General features: G+C 38.6%; 1 protein-coding gene across 19 annotated transcripts in view; it reads right to left on the bottom strand.

Annotated features, from left to right (window-relative positions):
• The window catches only part of SNAP91 (synaptosome associated protein 91), a 70,004-nt gene that overhangs the window by 18,378 nt on the left and 24,281 nt on the right, over positions 1-27,345 (bottom strand). For 15 of the 19 annotated variants that reach the window (XM_057412419.1, XM_057412426.1, XM_057412420.1 and 12 more), the window contains exons 4-15: positions 27,239-27,314; positions 25,181-25,283; positions 23,349-23,442; positions 22,077-22,188; positions 20,639-20,745; positions 19,232-19,273; positions 15,482-15,552; positions 13,918-13,945; positions 11,835-11,944; positions 10,994-11,094; positions 5,898-5,912; positions 5,584-5,754 (exon numbers count right to left, since the gene is read on the bottom strand). In XM_057412419.1, the coding sequence (XP_057268402.1) occupies positions 5,584-5,754; positions 5,898-5,912; positions 10,994-11,094; positions 11,835-11,944; positions 13,918-13,945; positions 15,482-15,552; positions 19,232-19,273; positions 20,639-20,745; positions 22,077-22,188; positions 23,349-23,442; positions 25,181-25,283; positions 27,239-27,314 (1,030 nt within the window). The remainder of the gene's footprint in view (positions 1-5,583; positions 5,755-5,897; positions 5,913-10,993; positions 11,095-11,834; positions 11,945-13,917; positions 13,946-15,481; positions 15,553-19,231; positions 19,274-20,638; positions 20,746-22,076; positions 22,189-23,348; positions 23,443-25,180; positions 25,284-27,238; positions 27,315-27,345) is intronic. The other 4 variants (XM_057412436.1, XM_057412421.1, XM_057412423.1 and 1 more) reach the window with 1 other exon arrangement.

Here is a 27,345-nt window from a genome sequence, read left to right as displayed (position 1 = left end):
AATAAAACCAAACAAATAACAACAATAACAAAAAAAAACAACTGTTGGGGGATACTGCGATTGCACTGTCAAACTAGTACAGGAAAAAAGCTTAACATGCTTTAACTTGACTGTCATTTTAAAATGAAAACAAACCATTTTAAAAACAAGTTTGTGCCAGTTAATCTAAAAAGCTCAAAAGAACATGCACTGAAACTTCAACAGAAGAGACGGAAGCCAATTAGTCTTGTACAATAGAATTAAAATGAGTTAATAGCAAAAAAGGCCTGCTAATAAGCCATTTCAAATATAATTCTATTTTTCATATAACAGCGGTCAACGACAAAACTGGATGGCAGTTGTCCAAGTAAAACAAATAATTAAAAACCCATGGTTTGTCAAACATCACAGTATTGTATTGTACGTACACCAGACACTGGCATAACCACACAGAAGAAATTTAACACAGAACCGGACTGAAGAGTTTTGAATTGTACTGCATATGAATACACTATGAATACGGCCACGTGTTGGATTTTGCTCCATAGCGGCAGCTTTCAGAGGGAGGGTCACCCTGGGCTCTTTCAAAAGAGCACAGTTTGGAGGCTAACAGCACAGAAGTTCGTCAATAAGACTTGCAACTATTTCCCAGTATTATAGATTCCAGAGTTCATATAAAGTGCAATTTCAGAACACATACTTATTCACTAGTCCTATGTTGTGACCACTTTGGCCTCAGAGTAACACCTATTTCTGTCCGTATGGAGACTACTGAAGTTCCATGTGCAACAAGCTGTAGGTTAGGGTGGGCACAAATTCCTTCCAGCCCATAGATAGAAGTGAACAGCAAGCTTGGCACCAGCTTTATTATTTATTGCCACTTTTGAATAAATCATGCATGATACCGCTTGGCATGATAATGCCAAGCAGTATCATTTTCTTTAGCAGCATATACTTGGGTTTAATTGCAGGTAGAATAAACACCCAAGTTCATAATGGAATCTAAAGGAGATTTTTAAGTATTACTTGCTCTGAGAAGTTCAAGAAATCTGTATGAACATAGAGACAAACCAACCTGGAAAGGTGACCCTACAACTCACAGTTGGAACTGGGGGCGTGTTGTTTGCTTGTTTGTTGCTTGGTTTTAGGTTTTTTGTTTGTTGGTTGGTTTGGGGGATTTGGGTTATTTTTGGTTTTGGTTTGATTTGGTTGGTTGGTTGGTTTTTAAGTTAACATCTATCGAGTTCTTTGAAGCCTTTCAAAAAGCTCTGCTGTACCTAAACAAATGCCCTCTGCTAAAATCTAGGATGATATGCAGAAATGGATACAATTATGTATTGCATATTTTATTAGCCAAACAAAATATCCCCAAATAAAAAAAAACCAAACCCCTCAACAACACAAACGAACAAAAACCAGGACTGTTTCTTTTGGGTTCCTCCATATCAGCATAGTAACACTGCATTTGCATATCCAGCACTGTAAGGGATGATACAGCTGACGTATAATCATTTCATGTATTACACAACATGTGAAACAACCCTATGGAAGGCACAAGTGTAGGAAAGATCACAGAACTAAAGTGCAGAGGTGAAAAGAACTTTCTTCTTTTTCCACAGGTTTTTCCTCTTCAGCCACCTTCCATTACTTTTGACATGGAGAACCTGACCTAAGCTAACATGAAATATTCCACTGGGCTCAGAGCTAGGAAAGAATCATAAGAATAACGGGATTTAGTCTGTTTCTTTAAAAAAGTACTAGTTTGCTATACCAGCATGTTCCAGCATAAGCGACATTCATTAGCCCTTTAATGCCGAAAAGTTTTAAACTGCTTTGCATTTAGTTTCTTTAAAGGGGAAACCATAGTTCTCCTTCCTACTATTCATCTCAGGTAAATGCTTAATAACTGACATTTGCACAGTGTCTGTCATGACTTGTTATCTGAACGGCATACAGTGTAATCCTACAAAAAATATAACTTAAGAACATGCATTACTAGCATCTAAAAACACCGTGTCCAAATCTACTATTAAGATACAGCATTTCAAGGTATTTTGCCTTTCTTCTACCTTTACATTTCTCCCTCAGGAATGATTCCAGCTGTAATTTGAAAACGGCCTTCTCTTATTTATCAGAAACAAGATAAGGAATTCTTCAAGCTGGCCCAGGTAACTGAAAGCTTGCCCATTAATCAGATTAAATTCTTCAAAAAAAACCCTATGCTGGATCAATGCTGCATTTCTTTCTCTGCGTTCCAAGACCATGTTAGAAATGAATACTTAATGCAAAGCTGCTTTTCCTTTTAAGAAACAAAGCCCAGCCATAAGGAGCATGCAGGCTCCTATCAGCTAAAGTATCAGTGATACAGAGCAAGAAAGTAAGTCAACAGTCGTTCCTGCAGGGTCTCCTCTTCTGCTTCTTCCATCAGTTTGGCTCCCTGTCTCCTGCAGCTTTCAACTTCCTTACCCTACCCAGCCACTCCCTGAAGACTCTACATTCTTTCTCCTGAGATCAGTGCTCCCGTACCTTCCCCTACCACACCTCACCATAAGGAACCATGGAAAGCAGCTAAGAATTGGCAAGCTGCAAAAAGTTAACATGACCTTGAAGTCTTTCTGTAGCATGCCCTGCGGAGAAGGACTTGGGGGTGCTGGTCGATGAGAAAATGAACATGAGCCAGCAGTGTGCGTTTGCAGCCCAGAAAGCCAACCTTATCCTGGGCTGCATCAAAAGGAGCGTGACCAGCAGGTCGAAGGAGGTGATCCTGCCCCTCTACTCTGCTCTTGTGAGACCTCACTTGGAGTATTGTGTGCAGTTCTGGTGTCCTCTACATAAAAAGGACATGGAACTGTTGGAACAAGTCCAGAGGAGGGCCACGAGGATGATCAGGGGACTGAAGCACCTCCCGTATGAAGACAGGCTGAGGAAGTTGGAGCTGTTCAGCCTGGAGAAGAGAAGGCTGCATGGAGACCTCCTAGCAGCCTTCCAGTATCTGAAGGGGGCCTATAGGGAAGCTATAGGGAGTCCCCTATAGGGACTCTTCATTAGAGACTGTAGTGACAGGACAAGGGGTAACGGGTTAAAACTTAAACAGGGGAAGTTTAGATTGGATATAAGAAGGAAATTCTTTCCTGTTAGGGTGGTGAGGCACTGGAATAGGTTGCCCAGGGAGGGTGTGAACGCTCCATCCCTGGCAGTGTTCAAGGCCAGGTTGGACGAGGCCTTGGGTGATATGATTTATTGTAAGGTGTCCCTGCCCACAGCAGGGGGTTGGAACTAGATGATCTTAAGGTCCTTTCCAACCCTAACGATTCTATGATTCTATGATCCCAAAGGTCAAACACTTACTTATTGAGTGTAAGCATTCCTGGCACCACAAAAGCTAGAGAGCATTTGTAAATGCTCCGAACCTACAAGTTCCGTGTTGTACACAGTCTTAAAGTAACAAGGAATGTATGGAACATCACTAACAGAACAACCTTCAGGGGAACACACAAAAAAATCCCAAACAAACAAAAAATACCCACCAAAACCAATAAACCACACACACCCCCCATAAAAAACCCCAACACTAAAACATGAGTAGAGCGACGGAAGTTCAATATGGACTCCAGGGTCTTAAAAGGGTCTGATCTGTGGGTGTCTTGAAGGCACTGCAAAAGTACCTTTGCTGCTGAGTGTGTTTAGAATTTTTTCTCAAGAACTAGAGATTTTCTGCTATTGTAAATAAGAAAACCTTGCTTTGTCTGATGTCTTCCAGGAAAGAGTCAGCATTCTTCTAATATACAATCTATCAGAGATTTATAGTATTTGAGCAACAAAATACATTCTCTTTAAATTAAGAGATCAAGTCATGGAAGTCTGGATACTGCAAAAGTAAAATTCTTTCCACATTGGAGAATGAAGGCAACTCTGCTTCTTAATATGTGCCACTAAGCAATCTAATGGTCAGTTAAATCTCTAGAAACTAAAAGCATCCAGCACTTTGTTACTCTCTTTGCCACTTTATAAACATGGAAGTAGACACATGATTTGGCAGTAGCCATTTTCCAAGCACAGAATAGTGAAAAAGTTGGAAAAAAGAAGGATGCATCTTGCTGCTGTACTACCTTAAGAATAGGAGAGTGCTGGTGTTTTTCTTATCCTGTTGAGAGTTTACAGTGATTTATAGCCATTTAAGTATCATTTAGGTTTTTTTAAGTCCAATATCGATGCTAAATAATAATAATGCAGTTTGAAAGTGCTGTATCCAAGACTGGCTTGAGCCCAATGTCTACATACCAGAAGTTTCACATGCTATGCATCTACAGGGGTGTTAATGAGCACAGGCTTTGGCTTCTGCGAGTAACCAGCATCAGACACTCTTCTTGCCCCTAGTGGTGTCCAGAACCACTGCCCACAATTGTTTTAAAATTGCTTCTGAACTGAGGCACTTGGACTAGTACCCATCTTTGTAAAAGGAGGGGTGAAGTAGCAGGTAGCAGTTGTACTCCTTTCTTATAACTTGGCAGTTTTATTGGGGATAACTTAGAGCTGTCTGTTGAAGTCAGTCCTAAAAAGTCTTCCAACTGGGAACTTTCAGTCTTCAGGAAACACCTTTGCAGACAAAGTGTTTATGTATCAGACCTATCCAGCACTCCTGTCGCTAGAAGCGATGAATAACCCCACATAAAACACACTGGAATTCAGTTTTGATAACAAGTAAATTACTAATTCCTTAGGTGCACTGTCATGCTGAAAGTATGCATCAGAGGAAGAGAAAACTAGAAAAATAGTTGGGTGATCTTAAATATGTTCATAGTTTGTAAATCAGAATATTTCTCCATTAACCTGGGCTGGTATAATGTTAAAAAGAAAAGGTAATTTCTGACATGCTGTTGAGAAGCCTCTTGCTGTATGAGAGTAAGAAAAAAACTGACAACATATAGGGGGACAGTTATTCTTAATTATGAGGTTAGCAGCTAACATTAGAGACTGAAAGAGCCTAACTAAACTATAAGACTATTTTTCCTCTACATTAGTTGTATAGTTGGCACTTAGTACAAGTTCACTGCCACTTTAATTTACTGTCAATGCTATGTGAAATAAAACCCAGATTCAAAAATGCTGAAATACAGTAATTTTAGCTAGCTCAATACTGTATTCACCAGTAAGATCCAAAAGAAACACAATACAGCTCAAGCATGGCATGTAATGAAGGGGCAGGAAGCTGCCACATCCATCCTCTTCAAATATGAAAGCACAATTGCTTTTCCCCAGGAATTATAGTACAGTGCATAATTATTGAATAATGTGGAAAGAATATCTGCTTACCCCAGTGAGGACCTGAAAATAAGGTTGTTAGTTATTCAACCATAAGGTAACTCAGTGTTAAGTGCACACAGTTTTCCATTTCTATATATATGCAGAGGAGCCTATCAGCTAAAAGCACAGCAAACAAAGAGGTAGTTGGACAGTTTACATTTCCTGTTCCACCCAGCATCCAACACATAGGCACCTCTGGTATTGTTAATTAAATTAGATGCCTTATTTATAATAGCTAAACCCAGCATAGCTTAATCTACCTTATGAGCTGCTGCAGAGCACTATTACAACCGAACTAACCTCCAAAGAGATCCACTTCAGCCGTGGCAGCAGTAATAGTTGTAGTTGTAGCAGCAGCAGCTGAAGTAGTTGTAGTATCAGTAGTTGCAGCAGTAGTTGCAGTAGGCTCTGGGGCAAATGGATCTGAAATCTGTGGCTCAGAGGTAACACCGGAAAGTGCAGCCAGATTATCTATATGCAACCATATAATGAAGATCAAACAGGAAAAGTAAGGGGAAGAGGGAAAGAGACCACAGTTACTCAACTCCAGAAAGCTGGAGCTTTTTATAAGGAGTCTTAACATCTGAAAGTGTTAGAAATCAAAAATTACTCACCCTCTCCCAAGAGGTCTAGTAATTGTCCGTTAAAATGCAGCAGAATAAAGAAACAGACCAATTAGAACTGCCAGATTGAAGATGTTCATTAGCCATATGCTCATGCTCTAAATGATGTGTCTAGGTTCAACACAATTTAAGCACCTGATTTTCCAACATTTAAGAGGTTATTGTTACATGACAAAGCTAATTTTATTTAATAGCTCTATTCAAAACAGAACCAGTACATACATCTCACACATTTGGTAAGTTCCTTAATATCTAATAAGCAAGTTTTCAAACACTGGTAGTATTTATCACTTCTGTTTTATACAGCCGGTTTTCCTCTCTTAAACTAACAGAGAGAACCAAGTAGTGGCCTCTAAAGGTTGACAAGAAGGTCTCCTACCCTTCACTACCCCAGGGTAAAGCAAAGGACCACTTAGAAGCTCAGATCATCACTATACTAGTTGTTTCTTGAACTTAGCTTAGCAGCATGAGAGTAAGACCAGAAGCAGGTAGACTTGTCTGAAATTTATGAACAGCCAGCATCCTCCAAGAACACTGAAAAAAATTTTAAATGGAAGTTCCTGGGCCTAACAGCACACAGATTCAAAACTTCCACCAAGTAAAAATGTACATGGGAGAATTGAGCCCAAATGAACTCCAGTGCTCACACATAAATACAGTAAACAGCCATAGTTGAAGCTTATTTAAATCCATGAGCTATAAGCAGAACATACTCAGATACCAAAGAAAATCTCAAGATAATTCTGCTTAGTTGCAAGTATTTTCTAGACCAAAGACGACAGAAAGCAGTCAAAATCAACATTATAGTCATTAAAACTAGACAGAATTCAGCTTACTGTTCTGCCATACTGAACTGTTGAGATCCACTCATCAGCCTTAGAACCCTTCACAAAACTGGCACTGAAGACAAGGTACCATAGCAGATAGCAGCTTGCAAATAAAGTTTTAAGTTACTTCAGGATGCAGTATATGGCATCCCTACTGCCTGAAGTACATTCTGAGAGGAAGACAGGCTCTGAGTCTTGTACTTGAGATAATGTTTAGCAAAGAAAAGACAGAAAAAATTAGGAGAGCAGATCCTCTTTTCCTACATTTATAATGAAGCAGGAAAGACCACCTCTGTTAACACTGGCTATGAGGAGTATGAAAGATAAGCAGGCTGGTTCTGTTCCAACTTTGATTCCTTAGTCAACTATTTCTGGGAGCCAATAAAGTAACTTTAATGACAAACTTTCCTACAATTTGATGTTCTCTGACATCAGTCAGATTAAGCTCAGAGGAAGCTTTTTCTACATAAAAAACAATCTTAAGCTATAAAACCTCATGAAAACCAACCAGTTTGGCCCATTACATTTTTATACTGCAGTTAGAATAGCCTGGGCTCAGCAACTACCTATTTACCAACCAGTAGCTCAGTGTTGCTCCTAGATTCCTTGTGCATGTGACAGGGTCATAGGTTCATCTGATCCCCACTGAACAGCAATCACTGAGTCCAGATGGTTTAGTATGGGTCTGTATGCAGGCAGCAAAATGATTTGAGCAAGCACAGCTCAATCTTCACAAGTTTTTATTTTACAACATATATTAACAAGGCACTGAGAAACCACATGTAGGTATTTTTGTTATTGGCTCCATGGGAGAGCTGTACTTGAGACTGACTGCACAAGAAGCTGAGGTAAGTCAAAATAGCACTCTGAAAGAGCGCAGCAGTATATTAAAAATGCAGCACCCTGGTATCTCATTACTGCATACCAGGTGGACACCTCACAGCTAGACTTGAAATAAGCAACTGCTGGCAAACTTTCACTTTTTGTTAGCTTATTCCTTTTGTTACCCAGTTATGTCACAGATGACAACACAGTGAAATCACAATTATGCAGGATGGCAATATACACTTACTGTTAATATGGGAAGGATTAAACCCAATACTTTATTGTATACTAATATTAAAGTAGCAATATTAATAGCAAATTCATGTTCTAAAGCAGAGTGCAAGGTAATTCAGAGCAGAAATTCAAGTCAATTTGCTTTTTTATCTGAGAGTCAGACCTTGTGATGATGGGGAATGTGACCTACTGTTTTTTCTGTAACACTACAGTCTAGTTTGCCTGCCAAATGCCTATCTATTCCCCTTGTGATATGCTGCAGGAAACTTACTACCCTACCTTGATCACCTCCAGTTCACAGAAAAGGATATATTTTCACAAGTTATAGATAGATCATTTGCTAAATAACTTATACTGTATTTGGAAACACACTATGTATACAGCAAAATATAGCTATAGTGTACTGTATATACCACTAATTATACAGTGTACTACATGGAACATACAGTATTGCCACAATACATACAATCTATCACTGCCAGTGAGACTGAGAAAGCAATACTATTTGTTGGCGATATATATTCCTCAGGTTTATGTGACATTTAAAGTGCCAGCTTGATGCTGCATCATGAAGTATTTGATATTCACATTTTCCTACCTATTCTGAACTGCAGCAATTCTCCCAGCTTCCTCCCCCTACTACTGCTTTCTCCCAAGTTCCCAAGTTAAGTTGCTGTGGGCCAGAAGAATTTTGCAGATAAGAAGCTGAAGCAACACGGAGGCACTGTTACATATCCTCCCAAAAGCTCTGGGCGGAAAGAAGGTCATCTTGTCCAGTCTCCTGTTCAGAACATTAAGTCCAATACCAGCTCAGGGTAGTCATAGCTTTGTCTAGTCAGGCCTTGAAAAATCTTGAGGAATTAAGTCCACTAGCTCACATCAAAATTATGCTCCAGTACTGCCTTACCCTCCAAGTGAGATATGTTTTCTTCATGTCCCATCAGCCTTTTAAGGTGCAATCAGTTGTTATTACCCTTCATTATAATCAACTACCTTTTTCAAGAAAATTTTGGCTCTGCTCTGCAATTCCCCTTCAAACAGTTGTAGGCCACTATTAAGATTCCCCTTTATCTTCCTCTTTGCCAGATGACAGAGGCCCAGCTCCCTCAGTCTCTTTCCACAGTGATGCGCTGTAGATGCCTGGAGTCCTGGTAGCCCTCCGCCAATCCCCTCCCCCTTATATCAGAACTGGATGCAGTAACTTCAGATGTGACCTCACCTGCACTAACTAGAAAGTCCTGTAGTACATATGAGGCTGTACAATTTTAATGATTATGCCCAGATTTAGCTGAAACAAGTAAATAAAAAAAAAACAAAACAAAAAATACCAAAACCAAACACCCCCCAAAAACAATCAAAAAAACCCTAAACAAAACCAAACCAAAACAAAACCAAACCACAAAACCAAAACCACCACAAACCCAAAACCTAACTCTTAGCACAAGCTCAAAGGTTTTCTCATTACCAGATGAAACAGAACAGAAATTTCAGTATTTTCACACCAAATCCATTCCAGTTCTCACCTTATGCATGTCTGACATGGTGTTTGGCAGTAATTCAAAAAGAGGTTTTTTTTTTTTAGAAAAAGAGACAAAAAACCCTAGCAAGATTGCAGTGCAGTAACAGGTCATCATAGCTGGACTCCTGCCAGCAGCAAAGCAGACAAACTTGAAGCTTACTAAGTTACCAAAATGCTATTCTGAAAGGCAAGTCTGAAGTATATTTGATGAGGTTAGCTATAACCCTGGCCAAAGTAAAGAAGTTAGCTGTCCTTTTCTGTTGTAGAAAAAAAGGACTAGGTACATTACTAGTCAACTTTAAATAAAAACACCCAAGTACCCATCTAAGGTGCTTTGTCTGAAAGAGCAAAGCAAAAGAACCCAAATAAGTCATCTAAAAGATAACTTGTAATACAAATCAATATTTTACAATATTAATGGCGATTTACTCTGCATGAATGAGCAACTGCTTAAAAAAGTAAGCTGAGAGGCCTGAGGATTCTTGAATATCTCAAAAGCTTGTGTTCCAGCACTTGGAAATGACAAAGCAAAACAAATAGGATGCAATAAAAAATTGCAGAATAACTAGTCCCAGGCATCGTAGAATAGATGACTCCCTGGTCTTGCTTTTTGGGTTGGATTATGTTTCAGTAAATAAAATTGACTCTGCTGAAAAAAAAAAATACTCAATTCAACAGAAAAAATTGGAATATGCAAAACGTTCTACATGACAGCCATAGCTATCTTCTTATAATAAAGTGGCTGAGATAGAGTATCGTCTTTAATGAACTGACGCTAAGAAGAGAAACAGGGAATGCAGAAGCCACCAGTAACCAGTACTAGCATTCACAGTAGAGCCAGCATGACTCAGTGTAGCATTCCTGGTGTGAGAAGGCTGATGAGTTCCTTAAACTGCCACACAGGATCTCTTAAGATTATACCATAGTGTGGTTACAACTATGTAAGTTAGATCACATTTACTGGCCTAATTACTCGTCTTCAGAGGACAGGAATGAACATTGCCTACATTTATTGCAGTCCTCTACACATCACCAGCTGCTAGTGCTTCTTGCAACAACAGGCTTGGCTCACCACAGAGCACATATTTCAGACAGCTGGTTAGGTGATCCTATTTGAAAACAGTGAGCCCTCCACTTCTAGTTTCATATTATTATTCTATGCAGACAAGGCAGGTTTTAGTAAAATATGTTAAGGGTTGTCAGAGGTCATCACACTTGCAGCAGAACTAATATACCACCACTGGCTTTACATGAAATTTTGTTTTAAAAGATGTTTTGATCTTCCCCCTACTGATCTGTGGTTTTTGCTTTATGAAGAGAAGTGTTGATTTCTGTGCTCACCTTGCCAATAAGCATATGAGCAGTTCTAGTTCTTTTGTTTTAAAGTGCCTACCCTACCTGTTCACCTTCAGCCATCCCCCCTTCCTGCTCACTTTTAGTCACATAATCCTGGCTCCCCTCAGCTTTGCAGTCAGGCCCTTATAAGCAGCTTATACTATTGTGCATATCCCTGGAAAAAGGAGTAGCCTTGTGCTGTAAAGAGATGCCTGACCGTCAGGTCAGCAGAAGCCTGGGGGTGAGCTGGGAACATCCTGTGCTAGCAGCAAAAGAGCCGGGTTTCAGTTCACCAAGCAAGAAGATGGAGACTGCAAGAAGAGATGCTGACAGTGAGGTTTCTCTACCTCCCCATGAAGTGGCTCCAGCGGGGGCTGCTGGAACTGCCTGCCCAGTACCCGCAAAATCTGGCTGAAGATCCAGAAGATCACTGGATGGTTTGGAAGAGCTGCCAAGGAAAGGAAGAGAGATTAAATATTGGGAGAATTTGTTGATTTTAATCAAGTTTGCTTGTTTGTTTTAAATGACTGGATTGTAGGAATTACCCTTAGTTTGGATAACAGATGAGACCATTGAGAGATTTGGTTTTTTTCAAGCCTCAAGATTAGAGCAGTGCCCATAAACACCTCTACTGCAATAAGCACCAAGAATACATTACACCCCAGGATGGGGCCTTAACTTATTTCCATTACTTGATGACATTGTAACAGATCTGAGATTTTTACAACCCTAAAAATACAAACAAACAAAATCCCAAACCCCAAAACCAATATCCCAGCTGATCCCAAAGACCAGAACAAATAACTGCTGCAGCTGAAAATAGTTCTATTCTACTACAATATTTCATTGTGCCATGTCAGAAAGCAAGAAACCTGCATTTCTAGGCAATAAATAGGCATTAGGTAGAAAGAGTTGGTAAGACTTCTATAACTTCAGCCAGCCAGATATTTGCTTAGGAAACAACATCTTGTTCATTTAGAACATTTAAATAATAAACAATAGAAGCTCTTTCTTCAGTGAGTTACTTCACCTGACATGTAACTTAAACGTCCTGTCTTTAGACTTTTGGTTCAAGCACAGAGCTTTTACATCTCTAGAGTTCTTCCATTTCTGCTCATTACAATAAGCAATGGCAGTTTGTTCTGTTTCTGACTTTTTAACCCAGATATGATACGCTTTTTAACTTACCTGACTGGAGCAGCTGTAGATGAAGTTGCAAAAAGATCAACTGGAGGAGATGTGTCAATAGTTTTGGCTGGAGTAGAACTAGGAGATGTAACAGTTGTTGCTGGAGAAGACTGGAGAAATATTTTAAATATATATTCAATGTATCAGCATTTGTCCACAAACAACTCGTGCACAGATTCACATTCTTCTGAAAGTTAAATACTTATGAAAGTATGAATTCTGAAAGTATGAAAATATGAAAAAAAAATAAATCCAATTTTGACATCCGGTCTTCGCATTGCAAGCTGCTTCCCCAGTTGAAAGAATTTAAGGAAGACTGGGCTGTTTTCAAAGGGTAGAGGAGTCGAGAAACTCCAAGATGACTCCACCTAGCAATGCCTGGCTCAAGAGGAAAAGCCTATTGCATGCATTCAGAGCCCTGCAGACACCAGAAGCCAGTCTCATATAAGCTTGAGTCCCTTGGGTTCAAGCTCACCCAACACCTAAGTCAACTAACTCAGACTTGTGATCTGGAGTTGCCTTACCTGCTTTTGAAAATCCCAATAAAGGTAACTAACAGTTCCTATGTGTCAAAGGATTCTTAGCAATGTCCAAGAAAATGGTTTGCTCTCCCAAACTCCCTCATCTCAGCTTTAATACCATCCTGCAGATGGAATAATTCAGCCCCTTCATTTTGTCCACACAATGAAACAGCAGCTTAGTAGTCCCTCCATAGAAATGGTGGGAGAAGAGGAATGGTTAGAAACTAAGTTAAAAGTGTGCATGTAAACCTTCAGGCTAAAGAAGGTTTTGAGAGCCATCAACAGTACTAACAGTTAAGTCCTTGGGAAGATAAAAAAAAAGATAGCTTGACCTACGATTTTGCTTCATTAGCTCTTCCAATGATGGATAAAGATACCTTAAGTATACCAAGGACAGACACCCAGGAGAGTATACTACAACCCTTTGTGCACTTGAAGATGCAAGTCACCTTGAAGTATCAATTTAATTCTAAAAGATACTACAAGCTTTGTTATAGCATCTCACTCCTTTCCTAACAAATGAAAACAAGTCCTCTGTTTTGTACTTTTTGCCCTTCTGACCACTTCCAAGACAGAAAAAGAACAGAAAATTTGAAGTGATTTTCTTCTGAGATCTGCTAGTGCCATCCCATCATCACAACTCTAGCAGGAGATGGATATAAGCTTTCTAGACTCTCATCAAAGCTTTACTAAGGGTTGAGACTCAAGTGGTCCAAATTATTCTTCATGTAAATCAGCGAAGAGAGGAACACCTTCTTACATCATATAGTTCTCACCAACTGCTACAGTACTGAACAAGAGAGGGTTTTGTTTGGGTTTTGTTAGAAGGGCTTTTTGCAAAGCAATTTAAGAGCTTTCACTAGAATCGACCATAGAAGCGCCTCCCTCAGATTCAGAAGTTTTCACTCAATTTTTCCTGCACAACATCCACTCCTAGACACAGAACTATGGCACCTGGCAGTGCTTCAGGAGCAACTATTGCTAACACTATAAAGCTCATTAGTTTATTTGACACTCAAATCAAGACTGTTTCACTGGCAACTCTTGCCTTAAATTAAGGTGAGCAGTCCCACTAATAAAATTTAATTCTGAAATTTGGTATATCAGATGAAAGTTTTCTTCCTGGCTTTTCACATGAATGTGGTTTTATAAGAGTCAGAACTTCCTCATAAAAAGCTACAAATACAGTGCTAAATTTGGAAAAGAAACAGTACTGAGTTTCTCACTGACATGAGGATTAATAAGGGGGGAGGATGAAGAAGTTGAGATAAAGATATTCATATCTTTTCTAGTTTCACAAAGTGTGACCACCAAATCCTGAGAAAGTTGCTTACCATCCTGCACTATTATAATCACTATAGACCTTCAGATCACTGAAGCACTTTTATAGGGCCATTATTTACAAGGCCATTAAAAGATGCGGTTTTGCCAGTTAGCTAGGGCCTAGGTGGCAAAGTCTAAAAAGTAGATTAGGAAATGGAAATTTAACTCTTTATGCCCTTATGACAGTCTAAAGCATATCTGAACAGGAATTAACTAGTACAGCAATTGACAGCGTTTACCTTGCTCAGAGGAGAAGGAGCCCCAGATCTAGGAAAAAAAAGGGGGTTTTCAGGTAAGTACACTTTTGGAAACTATGTTTCTGGTCATCAAAACTCCTGCAAAAAGACCAAAAACTAAGCATGAAAGCCTTCTGAAGATCTCTACAGTTGCATGCCCTCCCCATTTCTCAAACTTCCATGTACTACTTTAGACAAGGAATACAAATTTTTACCTCAAATCTTAAATGAATCTTTTAAGATAACTGGTATCACAGGATTATTCTACCTTTTAAATAAGCTCTACTCAGTGGAAGAAAGGCAGAGATGCATGCAAATATCTTGGTTTTGGGCCTACAGGAGCCAATAGGAAAGAGTTAATGGGAGAAGATGACACCATATTATAAAATCATGCAACAGCAGCAGAGTAACGCCAATATGGAAGCAGTTATCTTCTGAGTCTTCTGAGGATGTGTCAGCAAATTTTCAAACTCTACTGTTCTTTTAAGTAAAGTCAGTTACTTTAAAATAATGCTATTTAAAGGTATAGAACAGTTAGCTGGAAAGGGCAAACTTAATGCAAAAAAACAAATAACACTAACTGACAAAGCCTTAATCTCAAAATGCATGTCAGTGTGTTGGCTTATTTTCATTATTATGAGGTACGAAAATACTGCTACATATTTTTAGAGCTGCTTTCATCTAAGAGATGAAAGGAGGAGCTGAAGTTAAAATTGCACCCATAGTAAACTAGTATCCATCCTATAGGTTATTTGAATTGGGTAAGTCCTAGAAGCTGTAGAACTGTTTAGAAGATCTACAACTACAACAGAAACGATCAAAGATAACTTAATGACTATAATGACAAAATACAAATGACAAATATACAAAAACAAGCACCAATTTAAGTATGATTTTTTTTTAAATAAATCTGTATCTATCTGTTGAAGCCATCTTAAAAAAACAAAAAACAAAAACCAACCCAAAGCAAACCACAACAATGTCTGCATGCAAGTGATATGTAAACATATGTACTTACCCTTCACTAAATTGCAAGGAAAGCAACAGTTAAAAGAGAAAGCACAGGTTTAGCTTAATCCTGTCTAAACTTAGCTGTGACAAGTACTGATAAAAAGAGCCATTAGAAAACAAGTAAATTTTGATGACAAAAGCCTTAGCAGCAGGGAAAAACAGTTTCTTCCAGGTGTTTTCCAGTTAACTTTACTTAGTTTTGGAAAGTATTCACTGTGTTTTTCACTCCAGTAAGGAAAAAAAACAAACCAAACCAAAAAGCAAAAATAAAACCAACCAAAAAAAAAAAACAACAAAACAAAAACACACACACAAAAAAAAAAAAACAAAAAAACAAACCCCAAACCCCAAAAATACATAAACAAAACAAACCAAGCCACCAATAGAAAAGGTTGCCATTAAGATGACTTTGTAAGGGAAAGAAAAAGCCTAGCCTTACCACTGCCTACTTTCCATTTAACTGACAACAGTAAGTTAGGGGAGGCAAACCTAAACAATAGCCAGTCTCCTAATGTTACTATTAGGCCTTGATACACAGTACAACATATACACCTACTTGTTGCCAGGTTTTTTTCCTTCCAGCGAGTTTAGATGTTGCTCAAGGGTCTCCATGAGACTGCTGGGAGCCTAGAGAGCAAAGAGAAAAGATACACTTTTAAACACATTGTATTGACCTAACAATACTTTGAAACCTAGCACCAACTTCCCTGAAAGTCTACCACATGCATGCTTTATTTACATCACTGGGAAAACAGTGGATTTCCATGCTAGAAGTATTAGGCAAAGACAGCTTTTGAAAGATAATACCATGCTCAAATTTGCAGGAAAAAAAAAAAAAAATTTAGCTTTACTAAATAGCGCCTGAACCCTAAATCCAGGATGTGTTGCTCATCATGCTTTGGGTCAGCGTTAAACATCAACAGCAGCACAGCCATCCACAGGGATTATTTTAAGAGTAATAGGTTCAAGGTCATCCTTTCAGTTTTGCTTTTAGTCAGAACTCCAACACCTCTTTCATGACCAGAGACAAAACAAACTAAAACTCTTCTCTAATTCTCCCAAAAGCAGCTACCTTTGGTTCAAGATTCCTAACATCACAAAGCCTTATAGCTGTTCCTTCTCAAAATGGTGGCCAGGCCCAGGGCACTGAGCCCATCAGCTAATTCAAAGTTCAGAAACCTTAGACATCTACAGAAACTAAGCTTTTTCAAGCCTCCCTAATTTTAGGTTTTCTTTTAAGTAATCTTTTTTGTGGTCAAGCAAGACCCCCAGGCATGCACTTGCTGTTACAGTTGTAGGCAAGGAAAGTAGTCATAAATGTGAATGGCAGCATGCTTAGCTACTGCAGTATAAAAATACTCTAGATAAGAAGACTCCTACAAGATCAACAAGCAAGGAGGACACATTTGAGAGATACACTAACATATAGTAGTCAAGTATTTTTCATCAGGGTTACCGTTCCATCAATGGTACAGTCCATGTAGTAGTCAAGCATTTTTCATCAGGGTTACCGTTTCATCAATGGTACAGTCTTTAAATGGGAAATTCTCTTTACCAGTCTCTTTCAAATCAACCATAATTCCTGCCAGTCTTAGCTACAGTGTCTTTCATAAATCATGCCTTTAATTTCAGGGTATACATACGCATCAAAAAAGTAATTCTGTGACGCTTGAAAACAGACTATGCACTATGTAGAGCATACTGAAAACCAGCTGGCTGGCTAAATCAGGTGTTTCAGGATACATAGTACCTGCTAGCACCAATGCAGAGCTAAGTGTACTTTAAATGTCTGTGTATTAATTTTGACATTAAAACTGAGAAGTAAGGTAACTTAACACATGGAGAAATTCAAAATGCTAAAAAAATCCTTAAATGATGGCTTGAGTTTAAGTATGTCCCACATACATACACAATGGAGAAATTCCTTAACCACTGCTGCTTTTACAGGCATATTTATTAATTTTCAACTAATCTGAGCACAAGAATTTCGTTAAACACAAGTGACACAGTTGCAAGAACTCTCATTCTCCAGCAGGAATAAAAAGATGAGAAAAAGCCCTCATTTGTTAAAAAAAAAAAAAAAAAATTCAGACTTCTACATAGTCAAAAAGGCTATAGTATAAGTTACAAGTTGCACCTACTCAAACATGTAAACAGAAAGCTAAGTTAAAAGAAATCCATTATTTCCTGTTACCAAGTACCTCTACACACTTTAAATAGCTTTCTAATGTATTAGTCACTTCTTAAATGCCAACAAGATAATATGAAACTCATGTATCACAGAACTCATATAGGAAGCTTCAGAAACTTTCTACCCAGATGCAACAATTTGGAAATCAAATATTGTCTGGTATCCAATTTGCAACAGTGAACATCACTTGATTTTTTTCTTAATAGCTTCTTTCTGCTTCAACATTTATCTAATCTATTAGTCAGCAATGTGGTGGAACCTTATACATATGTTCCCCACCAGCTATTTGAGCAAAACTGACATACTTTAAGAATTGCTAATAAATAAAAATGAGCCAAGCTCTTGAGCTGCCAAGATGTCTCCTCAGTCTCCAAAACTTTGCAACCAAACTAGCAAGTCCAAAGGTGACAGCTATCAATTTGTATTTCACTCCTGTGACTATTTGTTTGGATTTACAGAGTACATACACACACCAAGTGTCAACACAACCAACTTCTTGTGGAATACTACTATTGCTGCCATGGCTTGCTTTAGGAATTTAAGTATATCATTGATATTTTACACAATTTTATATTCCTTAATAGCTGAAAGTCAGTTTTATTATTCACTGTTATTTCTTTCTCACTGAAATACACTGCCTAGGTCATACACACAATCTACAGCATGTTGCAGATTAGCCTTAGGAAGTGAGTCCCAAGCAGCCTTTGGGAGAATACAGCTATGAGGGACTTCTTAAAATCACTGGTCAGGCAGTTGGACTAGATGATCATTGTAGATACTTTTCTTCCAAAGAAACTATTCTATTATATTTTAAAGCATGGTTCATGATGTGAAAGGGACCCTAAGGCAGCAGTAACTAAGGTGTCACTGAGCAAGTGCAGCACTGACTAACAATGCAGGACAGCATTTGTGCAGTCCCAGCAGGCAGCCTTTCCAGCAGGCTGACTCCACACAAGCAGCAGCAGATCAAAGTGCTGCAGCAGTCTAAAAGGCATAGAATCATAGAACAGTTTGGGTTGGAAGGGATCTTCAAACGTCATTTTGTCCAGCCCCTTTTTTCATTAACTGAGTCTGAGTTCTGGTTCAAGGACTTAGTTCATGACTGACTGGACCTTGTTAAAAAAAGAGCCCCTGCGGTACAGTTAGGTGAACATACTGCTTCAGCTATTTCAGAATTGGGTTTGGTGTGCCACACACTGCTAGAAGTTTAAGTTTCCCACTGCTGAAAGAGTGGACGGATTTCTTAGTCCCATAGCATCTGAAACCCATAAAGATTAAAACTCTTCTTCACATCATGTCTCACTTTCAGAATTTTTAACTGGCTTTTTATCCAAGAGAACTATTCTGATGCTGACTTAAAACAGGCTTTCAAGAGGCTTTCAAACCCACACATTTTAGGTTATGAACACTTGGGATTTATAACTGTTAAGCATCACAATGCCCAAAAGGCTGCTCTTCTGGCATAAAAACTGCCATGAGTGAACTCTTCAGCATGGATCTCTTCCTCCAAGTAAATATCCTTTTCACATCAAATGCAAAGCCAGACATCCAGGCCGATTTGAAAGTGATACTGACAATGGATCAGCACAATAGAATTTAAGCAGCTACAGCATAAGTGAATTTCGATGTTAAAAGTTTTGATGCATACTAACAGAGATGTTCAGCAATCAAATCATAACTTCTGCATTTAAATTTAAGTTAACTGTACCTACACCAAGAGAGTAGTGCTATTGCTGGCCTGAATTTCATCTCTGGACCAAAACTGTGTCAGGAAGAGATTATGAAGCAAGTCACACCACAATCTCTATGCAGTTCATCGTCAAAAATGAATTGGAGCTCTTGAGTTACAAGCTGCAAAAAAACCCCATCCTTTGGAGAGGAAAGAGCAGAACAGTCTACCTTTCAACTGCAAGTCAAAAGTCATCATGAAAGACAATATTTTAGTTATAGGAGTCTTCAGAAATAGCTTTGGGCAGTTCTTATTTCTAAATTGGGACAGCTTTAAAAATGTTAAATGGTATAACTTCCTACCAACATTTACATTCCCAATGTGCTTCCTAATTACAGAACTTTTAGCTATTTCACAGATCCAAAAAGACTACAAGAGAAGCTTACCTGTGTAAGATCAGGGATATCACCCTTGTCAATTCCAACTTGCTGTGGGTATAAAAGAGGTAAAATGTAAGTAAGTGTATTATTCCACTGCAGCAGGCACTAACGGTAAGTAGAACTGCAGTATGCTGTCAACCTAGAATGTGCTTTATGTTTAGAAGACTAGAAAGTTAGCAAGCGCAGATGCCCATCTTTCCAGTAGCTATCCTCAGCAATCTACAGCAGTCTTTTTTTTGTTGTTTTTTTTTTTTTTTAAATTAAAATATCCATTAACAAAAACAAAAGAAAAAAAAAAGGGAAAAGCAAAAGCAAAGGGAGTTTAAACTCCATACTGCAAGTCAGGCAGTGCTTTCTGGCCATACAATGTTGTCCCAAAGGACAGCACATCAGTGAACTGCCAAACATACTATCCAGATACCTGACTGTCCTAATGAAGTTCTCTGAAATTCAGCCAGCAAGCAAATCCTAGGAGACACCACTTAAAATAATACTAAACCTCGAGTTGCTTTGTGGTTCTGACCTTGTCTCCTAGCATTTCAAATACAGCAAGATGAGGTCCAAGTCTGCAGTCTTCTATTAGCCGCTTCTCTGTGGCTCCTCGAAGTACCTGTTTATTTAGCTTTTGCAGAAAAGCAAGCTGCACTGCACCTAGGTTACTGACGTATAGTCACTATAGCCCCTGCCCTGCAAAGATGACCTATAGGTGTCTGAAGCACTTCACTCCCTCAAGTCCAACATTCATATCCAACATTACATGACATTCATAAGTCTAGCAGGCTCTTTCCTGAATAGTTAAACAAATTAGCAATTAGCAAAGAAACAAACTTTTTATTTGGCTCATTAGTGCTGTCCATTATAATGAAGCATGAAACATGGAATGTGTGTTGTGCCAAGGAGCCAACTACTATAAATGAGAGCCCAGCAAAATAGTTAATTAACCATGTAGTATTTGTATTATCCACATAAGAGGACAATAACAAGGATCAAAACCAGGAAAATTTCACATTCCAGTTAACTTGTAGTTGGCTGGAAAGATTTAAAGAACAGACTTATAAAATCATTATGCTTTTATTCCTAATTGCTGTATCTTCCTCTAATGTTCAACCCTGTTCTAGAAACATGCATTTAATACAGCATTTCCAAGAAACACTGATACAGTTCAAGTCATGTCATCTGTTACGTTACCAGGAAAGTTGAGGCTGGCTGCACAGTAAAGATGTGGAAATACTAAGCAGAGCTTAACTACTTCTAGAAGAGCTGAACAAGCAGATCCAGAAACTTCTATAATGCCTCACATTAATATACACAATGAGTCATATGCTTACCAAGTGCAATTAATATACTGTTTCAGTGCTAAAAACTTCACAAAACACTTAAGTGCCAGACTCCAGAAGACTGGAAATCACTTACCTCTGCAACTTTAAGAAACTCTGACACTCTGGTCATTCGATTGAGAAATCGTTTGTAGATTTCAAGAGCGTCTTTACATTGTCCCTTTTTCATTTCAAAAAATTTCTCTAGAGAAATAATTTGGCAAGTTTCAGTTAAGGTATCTTACATGAGGTCTGCATTCATCAGTAACGTTGTTTTTCAGGAAAATCACGTTTCAGGAATATTGCACTCCATTAACATTTTTCTTCACTTGGACACTGACCTAGCAGTCTTCTTAGTCATTGGCAGTATTTAGAAGTTGGGCTTGCTGAGCTTCTGAAAACTATATAGACTGGAAAATTGCACCCCAACTATCCATAGCATTTTGTGTGATGTAAACCAGGTTTTTCAAGACAAAAAGTAAGCACGTGAAGTAGATAAAATTTAAAGCAATGAAAGATACTTAAACATGTATCAATATATCCTCTCCCAAGTTGCCTCCATTCCAAAGAGTGGTACTTTTTTCACTGGAGTATCTCTCTAAGGTTGGTTCATGTCCATTATCATGAACAACTGCCACATATTTCAACCTGAAGTTATTCTTTAAGTAGCAGTAGACAGTAAAATCTCAATCTGATTGTTATGCCCAACTCACTTATATCTGCTCCATAAGCTTCCCATGCCTAAAGTATGAGTCAAAGCACCTGGGACTTACTTTCATGAAACCACCAGAAAGCACAGCAACAGGGACACAAAAAAATGTCTGAAATCTACAGCTCAGGAATATCCTTTTGCCAGTTCAGTCTCTGTAAATGCTCTGTTTCTTCCTGTTCTAGCTGCAGCAAGAGTTTAGGTCAGTCACGTTGGCTAAGCAATCTCAGTTTTCAGCTGTCTTTATAGACCAGCTGAAGTGCTCACAAGCTTTAATAGCTGAAGCTCATTTTCTACAGGGTCAGTTATGTTTCCTGCAGTTTACACCACTCCTGGTTTTAGACTTCATAACAAAGCCTTTTGCAAGGAAAGATTAAGGTGTGTTATGCTAGCGATCACACCAAGCTGCCTGAGCTTCTGAACACGCTCACAGCCTTGCAGACTTGTAGGCTGACAGAAGGTGGGGCTCTGGATGGGATCCAGCTTTGGCAGTCATACTTGCAGATAGACTACCACCACACAGCATATAAAAAGAAGAATCTGAGCATCTTAAAAGCGCAACCAAGGAACAAAAGCTACTTTGCTAACCTGGTAGGACATACTATGACATGTAGATATCTGTACAGTTTTAAGGGCAATGATAATCCAGCCTCAGATGAACACTAACATACAAGGTTATGGCTTAAAGTTTTCTCTCACTTCAGAATATAACAGTCAAGAAAAATGTCATTTTCATGAAATTGAAATAAAAAACTGTAATAGATCTGAAACCTGTTTTTCACTCACTCATGGTGTACAAGATATAGGTACCAACCAGGTTACTTACCTAGTAAGTTAATAACCCCATCATTGTAGCAAGCAAAAAGTTTGATAAGATCTTTAAACAGAAGCATGAATGCAGCATTTATGACACCATTTGTCAGTTCATTTGGATGAACCTACAAATAAAATACCAGTTATTTACAATAGATGTACTGAATGCAATCAGAAGTTTCAGCTTGCACCAAGTATCTGATGCTATTATAGATAGACCCAAGTGCTGAATACAAGCTTTCCAACAAAGAAACCAAAGAAAAGTTCCAGTTAGCAGATACATCAAGGATTGCTTTCTTCACCACTCCAAAATGATTCACTACAGCAGAGGACTATTCCCATCAACAGTAAGCATCTTAGCCTTAACTTCTTCACCTATCATGAAGAGGAGGAAGGCAGAGATGCTATTAACAAAGTTTTATGAAACTGGACAAAAGATGTCAGTTCACAGCACAGCTTAACAAAACCTCAGAGGTCTATGAGATAATACGGTTGGGTTAACGATGTCAAGACCTTTCCAGTTCTCATGTTAAGTTGGGCAGAAAATAAGTGCTCATTTATTAAAAGATCTTTATTTCATTAAAAATACCTCCTCTTCTGAGATAACTATCAAAATTCCTACGCTTTTTAATGAACAAAAGAGACATTAGTGAGACATGTACTTCTAAAACTTTCTTCTGAAAGCTTTAATGGGCTCTTCCTTCCTCCTGGGTGTGTGTCCTGCCTACCAAGAGCAGAAACTCAAGACCAATTCTTTCAAAGACTTCTTAGCAATATTACCCTACACCTCTTACACAGCTTAAACCTGGTTTTATCCTTAAAGCAGATAAACAATCCCACCAACATTCATAACTTTATAAATACATTGTAGGGTTTTATTTCTATGAACAGTCTAGATTAAACTTTAGCCAATTTAGTTTACAGCTAAGAACCAGATGAAGATTTTGAGGATGCCAAACAATGTACATGTGGTATTTTAATGTCTGTTTCCCTCCCCCCAAAAAGAAGTTGGTTGCCAAGAGACAGAAAAAAAAAGATTCTTCTGTCTCCTTATTTTGTCCAATTTTACCCCTCACTGATACAGAAAATGAAACTCCAAGCTCTGAGTCAGCATTCCTCAATGCCCCTCATTTCTCATGCTGTTTCTCTACCCTGCAATATGCACATTTCATATATACAGGGAAGGGCCATCCTTCACTCACTGCCTCAGTGGGAAACGTTCATTACAACACATCATTTATAAGTCACTGTCCAGTGTTAATGCTGGGTCAGCTTCAGTACATACATCAAATTCAAGTAGTGCATCAATTTGTTCCTGTAATATTGGCATACTCTTCAGCAGCTTTTCAGGAGCCATTGTTCTCATTACACCATCAGCTCTGCAAGAGGGAATAGAGATTAGAAGCCATGGTGTTTCCCCTCTCCCTTCTCCCAGACTGATTTGTTGTTTAAATGTAAGCTTAAAGCAACTATAATCCATTTCTGATCAGAATGCCGTTGCTGGCACTATCTGATTCTCCTGCTTCTCACATCATCATGAGAGCTGGCAGGAAACCAGCCACCCTCACAGCAGGAGAGGAAAGGTTTTGTGTTCGAGTGTTGAATGCAAGAGATTGATCTCTTTATGGAAAGAGGACACTGAGAGTTTAAATAACTTGACAAGAAATACTGTCACAGAAGTACTTATAGAACTGATAGTCCTTGTGCATCAAGTTTGCTATGAATAACTAACAACAACACATTCTCTTCAGTGACCACAGACACATCAGCAAAAAAAAGGCTATAGGCTGTTTTTCTTCCCCATCAAGTGCCACAATATATGCATGCCGATTCAGTGACAATTTAAATCAGGGCAATCTTTGCTTAGAGCTTATTTTCCTCTGTATTCATGCATAATAATTAATTCCATTACTCCTTCACAGCACTTCCACTGATTTTGACCTGCCTTATCAGTTCTGAACCATCACTCCAACAGGATCACACAGAAGTCATGGATGTGTAGCATTCCTTAATTGTCACCCATAGTCTTACAGCAGCCTTCACACATGTACATTTTTATCTTTGAATACCACAGACCTGTACGATCACCATTATGTATTGCCCCATTCTGGTCACTGACAGGTATAGCATCTCCTCTCTGGAAATGCATACCACTATTCTTACTTATTTTATGCTACACTTTGAGGCAGCACCTTGTTTTCAGCACCAGAAATAACAAGCACAGAAAGCCTTTCCAGGAACATATAGCAAGACAGGAATAGAAATCCTAGCAACCCGAACTAAAGTTTATTTAACATGAGGTGTTTAAATGCACTAGGTGACAAAGGGAACTTAAGATGCTAGCACTACAGCAGCCTTCTGGATCAAAGCCTGCTCAATATATCAATCCAACTAGTTACCAGCCTTCATACCACAAGCTTCTTAGTGATTCATATTCCAGACAGGTTCAAGAGTAACTGCTCTGGTCTCTAGTATGGGAATAGCATCCAGGTATGCAGCAAAGCTCTCACAGTAGGCCCTACACCTTCTGGCAGTCTGAGCAGCAGAAGAGGAAAGCCTGGCAGTGATGCCTGCATTAATAACTCAGAATCCCAAACTACAGAACACACAGTCCTCGTGGGAAATAAAATCAGTAATTTATAACCTTATTCTGTTCAATTTATAATCATTTGCTGTGTTGCCTGATAAGAACTTCAGGTGTACACTTCAGTTTTCCTTTGTAATATGTCACCTTTCTTACTGGAATTGTCTGAAGAGTAATGAAACATCCATAAATATAGTTTCAGAACTTTTCCTTCTCCAAGTCCTAAACACAGTCTTGCGGCAGCACAATTTAGTAAGTCAGATTTAGCACATAGCACTAAAAGCTCCCAGTTCTGCAAGCCACCTTAATTTAGTCTTCAGTATTTGCCTTACCTACAGTCCTTTTTCTCCTCCTTCTGCAATTCTTAACCAATTACAATTACTTAAGAAACCTGGCCATTTTGGTGTTTCATTGTAGCTAAATAAAGAACGTAAGAACAACGTCATTGAAACACTAAAATTAAGTGTAATGCCACAAACTAGATTTTTCTGGGTCAGGCACACTTTCAGTTTACACATATAAACTTTGCTTACCCTTTCTTCACTCTTGCAAAGTCAAATGCCATTTGTCTGTAGGAAAATGCTTTTTCATTCAAGTATCTACTATAACGCCTTATAAAGGTGGACATGTCATAACCTGAAAAAACAGTCACATATTTTACATTAAATTTTTTCACACTTGTTTGGAGGTTCTTCAGTAAACAATAATATACAGTCAAGAGACCTTAGGATTATGTGATTTCTGTTGCACTATACAGTCCACATACAGAACAGGCAATCACAAGACATCTAACAGCTTCTGAAGGCCAGGTTGGACAGAGCCTTGGGTAACATGGTTTAGTGGGAAGTGTCCCTGCCCATGGCAGGGGGGTTGGAACTAGATGATCTTAAGGTCCTTTCCAACTCTAACTGTTCTATGATTCTAAAAAGCAGAAATGCCGCACCAAAACAACCTACCACAGTCATTCAATCAATTAATCCAAACCAATTCATTCAATCAGTCATCCAGGGTACCACTGCATGGCTCCTGGCAAAACCTGCTAGTGGATCCTACACAGTTCCGTGGTAACATTACTTGATGGCAAAATTAGTTACTCCTCTATTAACAGGCAAAAATGTCAATTTAACAAAATGTTTTTACTTAAGTGATACATGACTTCTAGGATAAAGATCAATTTCAACTTAACCGCTCCCACTATTTCATGTATGTCAGTCCCTCCAACTCTTACATCTTCAAAATTCCCCTAACTAGATTTACCAGAACAAAGAAATTTTGATGGCATTCATAGAGATTAGTGCTTCCTTTGAACTGTTACACCAGAGGTCTTCCAGGCACATGATACTGTACAAACATCCTCAAACTTCAGTGACCTTCAAGCCTGTAAGACTTCTGAATAGTCAGTATTACAGTTTATCCTTCACGTATTTCTTTCAAAGCTTCTTCCTCTAAACTACAGAAATGCATGCAGAAAACAACCCTTCCTCCTCTTCAGTACAAGTCCCTGTTAAAAGCTACACCCCTCAATTTAGTCACTGACTACTTTTCTTTAATATCTCTCAACATTAAGTATCTCTGCCAACTCAGGTTTAACACTACCAACTCTGACCCCTCGTTACCTATGACCCACTGTTGTAATGCTGTATTATCTATGAAATTGCAATTCAAGTCTCAAGCAAATGGCAAAGACACAAAACTGTGCATTTAACAGAATTAACTGCTGCCAAATACCAGTATCTTTGAATATGCATAGCATGCTTTGCTAAGACAAACATAGTTTTAGTATTTGTTTGGCTTTGTTCCTGGCCCTGTGTTACCACTTCTCAAAGATGCTTAAGTCTTTCTGGTGTCACGTGTCTCCATTGAGAGACAGAGTAACGTGCCATTGCTTTGATTCTGCCTATTATCGTAGCATTCCTGCATTCTGCATATAGTCTAATATTCTCCGGCAGCTACCAAAATAGAAGTTTTCTCTCTTCTTTAGCAGAACTACTATCAGACAAGCTTTTCCTCTGTTAAGTGATGGAACAGGAAAATTCACTAATTCCAGAGTCCAAAGTAGAAAAGCAGACTGTAATCTTTAAAGGGAACAACTCCTCAATTTCTGCCTAGACCTTTTCAAATATACCACTCAAATCAAAACCAGTTAGTTCTTTTGGTGCCATCCCCTCCCCGCATTAAACACTTACAGACAGTTCCTAAAAGGTGCAGGGTCCCCAAGCAAACATACTATCATTTAAGACTAAGAAAAAACAAAAACAAAAAAAAACCAAAATAAATAAATGAAAAGCTATCCGTTTCATCCTTAATTCCCATAACAGTTAAGGATATGGCTTACTCGGCCCAGATTTTCAACAAGTATATTCTAAAGGAGTCATACACTTTCACCTTTAAAGTGGAAATTTTGAAGTAATCGAGAAACGCTGTTCTGAAGTTGTCCAGCAGTCTACTTGAACTCCTGTATTCATTAGACACTTAGAAAAAGGCTTCAGTAGCACATTTGTATATTATTTGCATCTTATGAATAAAGGAGCAAATAAATAATAGTATCTCATTCAGAATCTTGTTAAGATTGTAGACATGAGTAGGCTTACCATGAGATCCACTTTTGTCCAGAAAATTGCTGAGATTGAACAATGTGTTTCTAGATGCCAGGTACTGAATAAACCTCTGAAACACAAAGTTATTTTCTTATCACAGG

The sequence above is a fragment of the Pezoporus wallicus genome, unplaced genomic scaffold, assembly GCF_028554395.1.
Source record: "Pezoporus wallicus isolate ANWC-B61680 ecotype Strahan unplaced genomic scaffold, APGP_CSIRO_Pwel_v1 contig_4788, whole genome shotgun sequence".
NCBI lineage: Eukaryota > Metazoa > Chordata > Aves > Psittaciformes > Psittacidae > Pezoporus > Pezoporus wallicus.
Note: the sequence above shows the minus strand (reverse complement) of the source record. Positions and strands in the feature narration are given on the sequence as shown.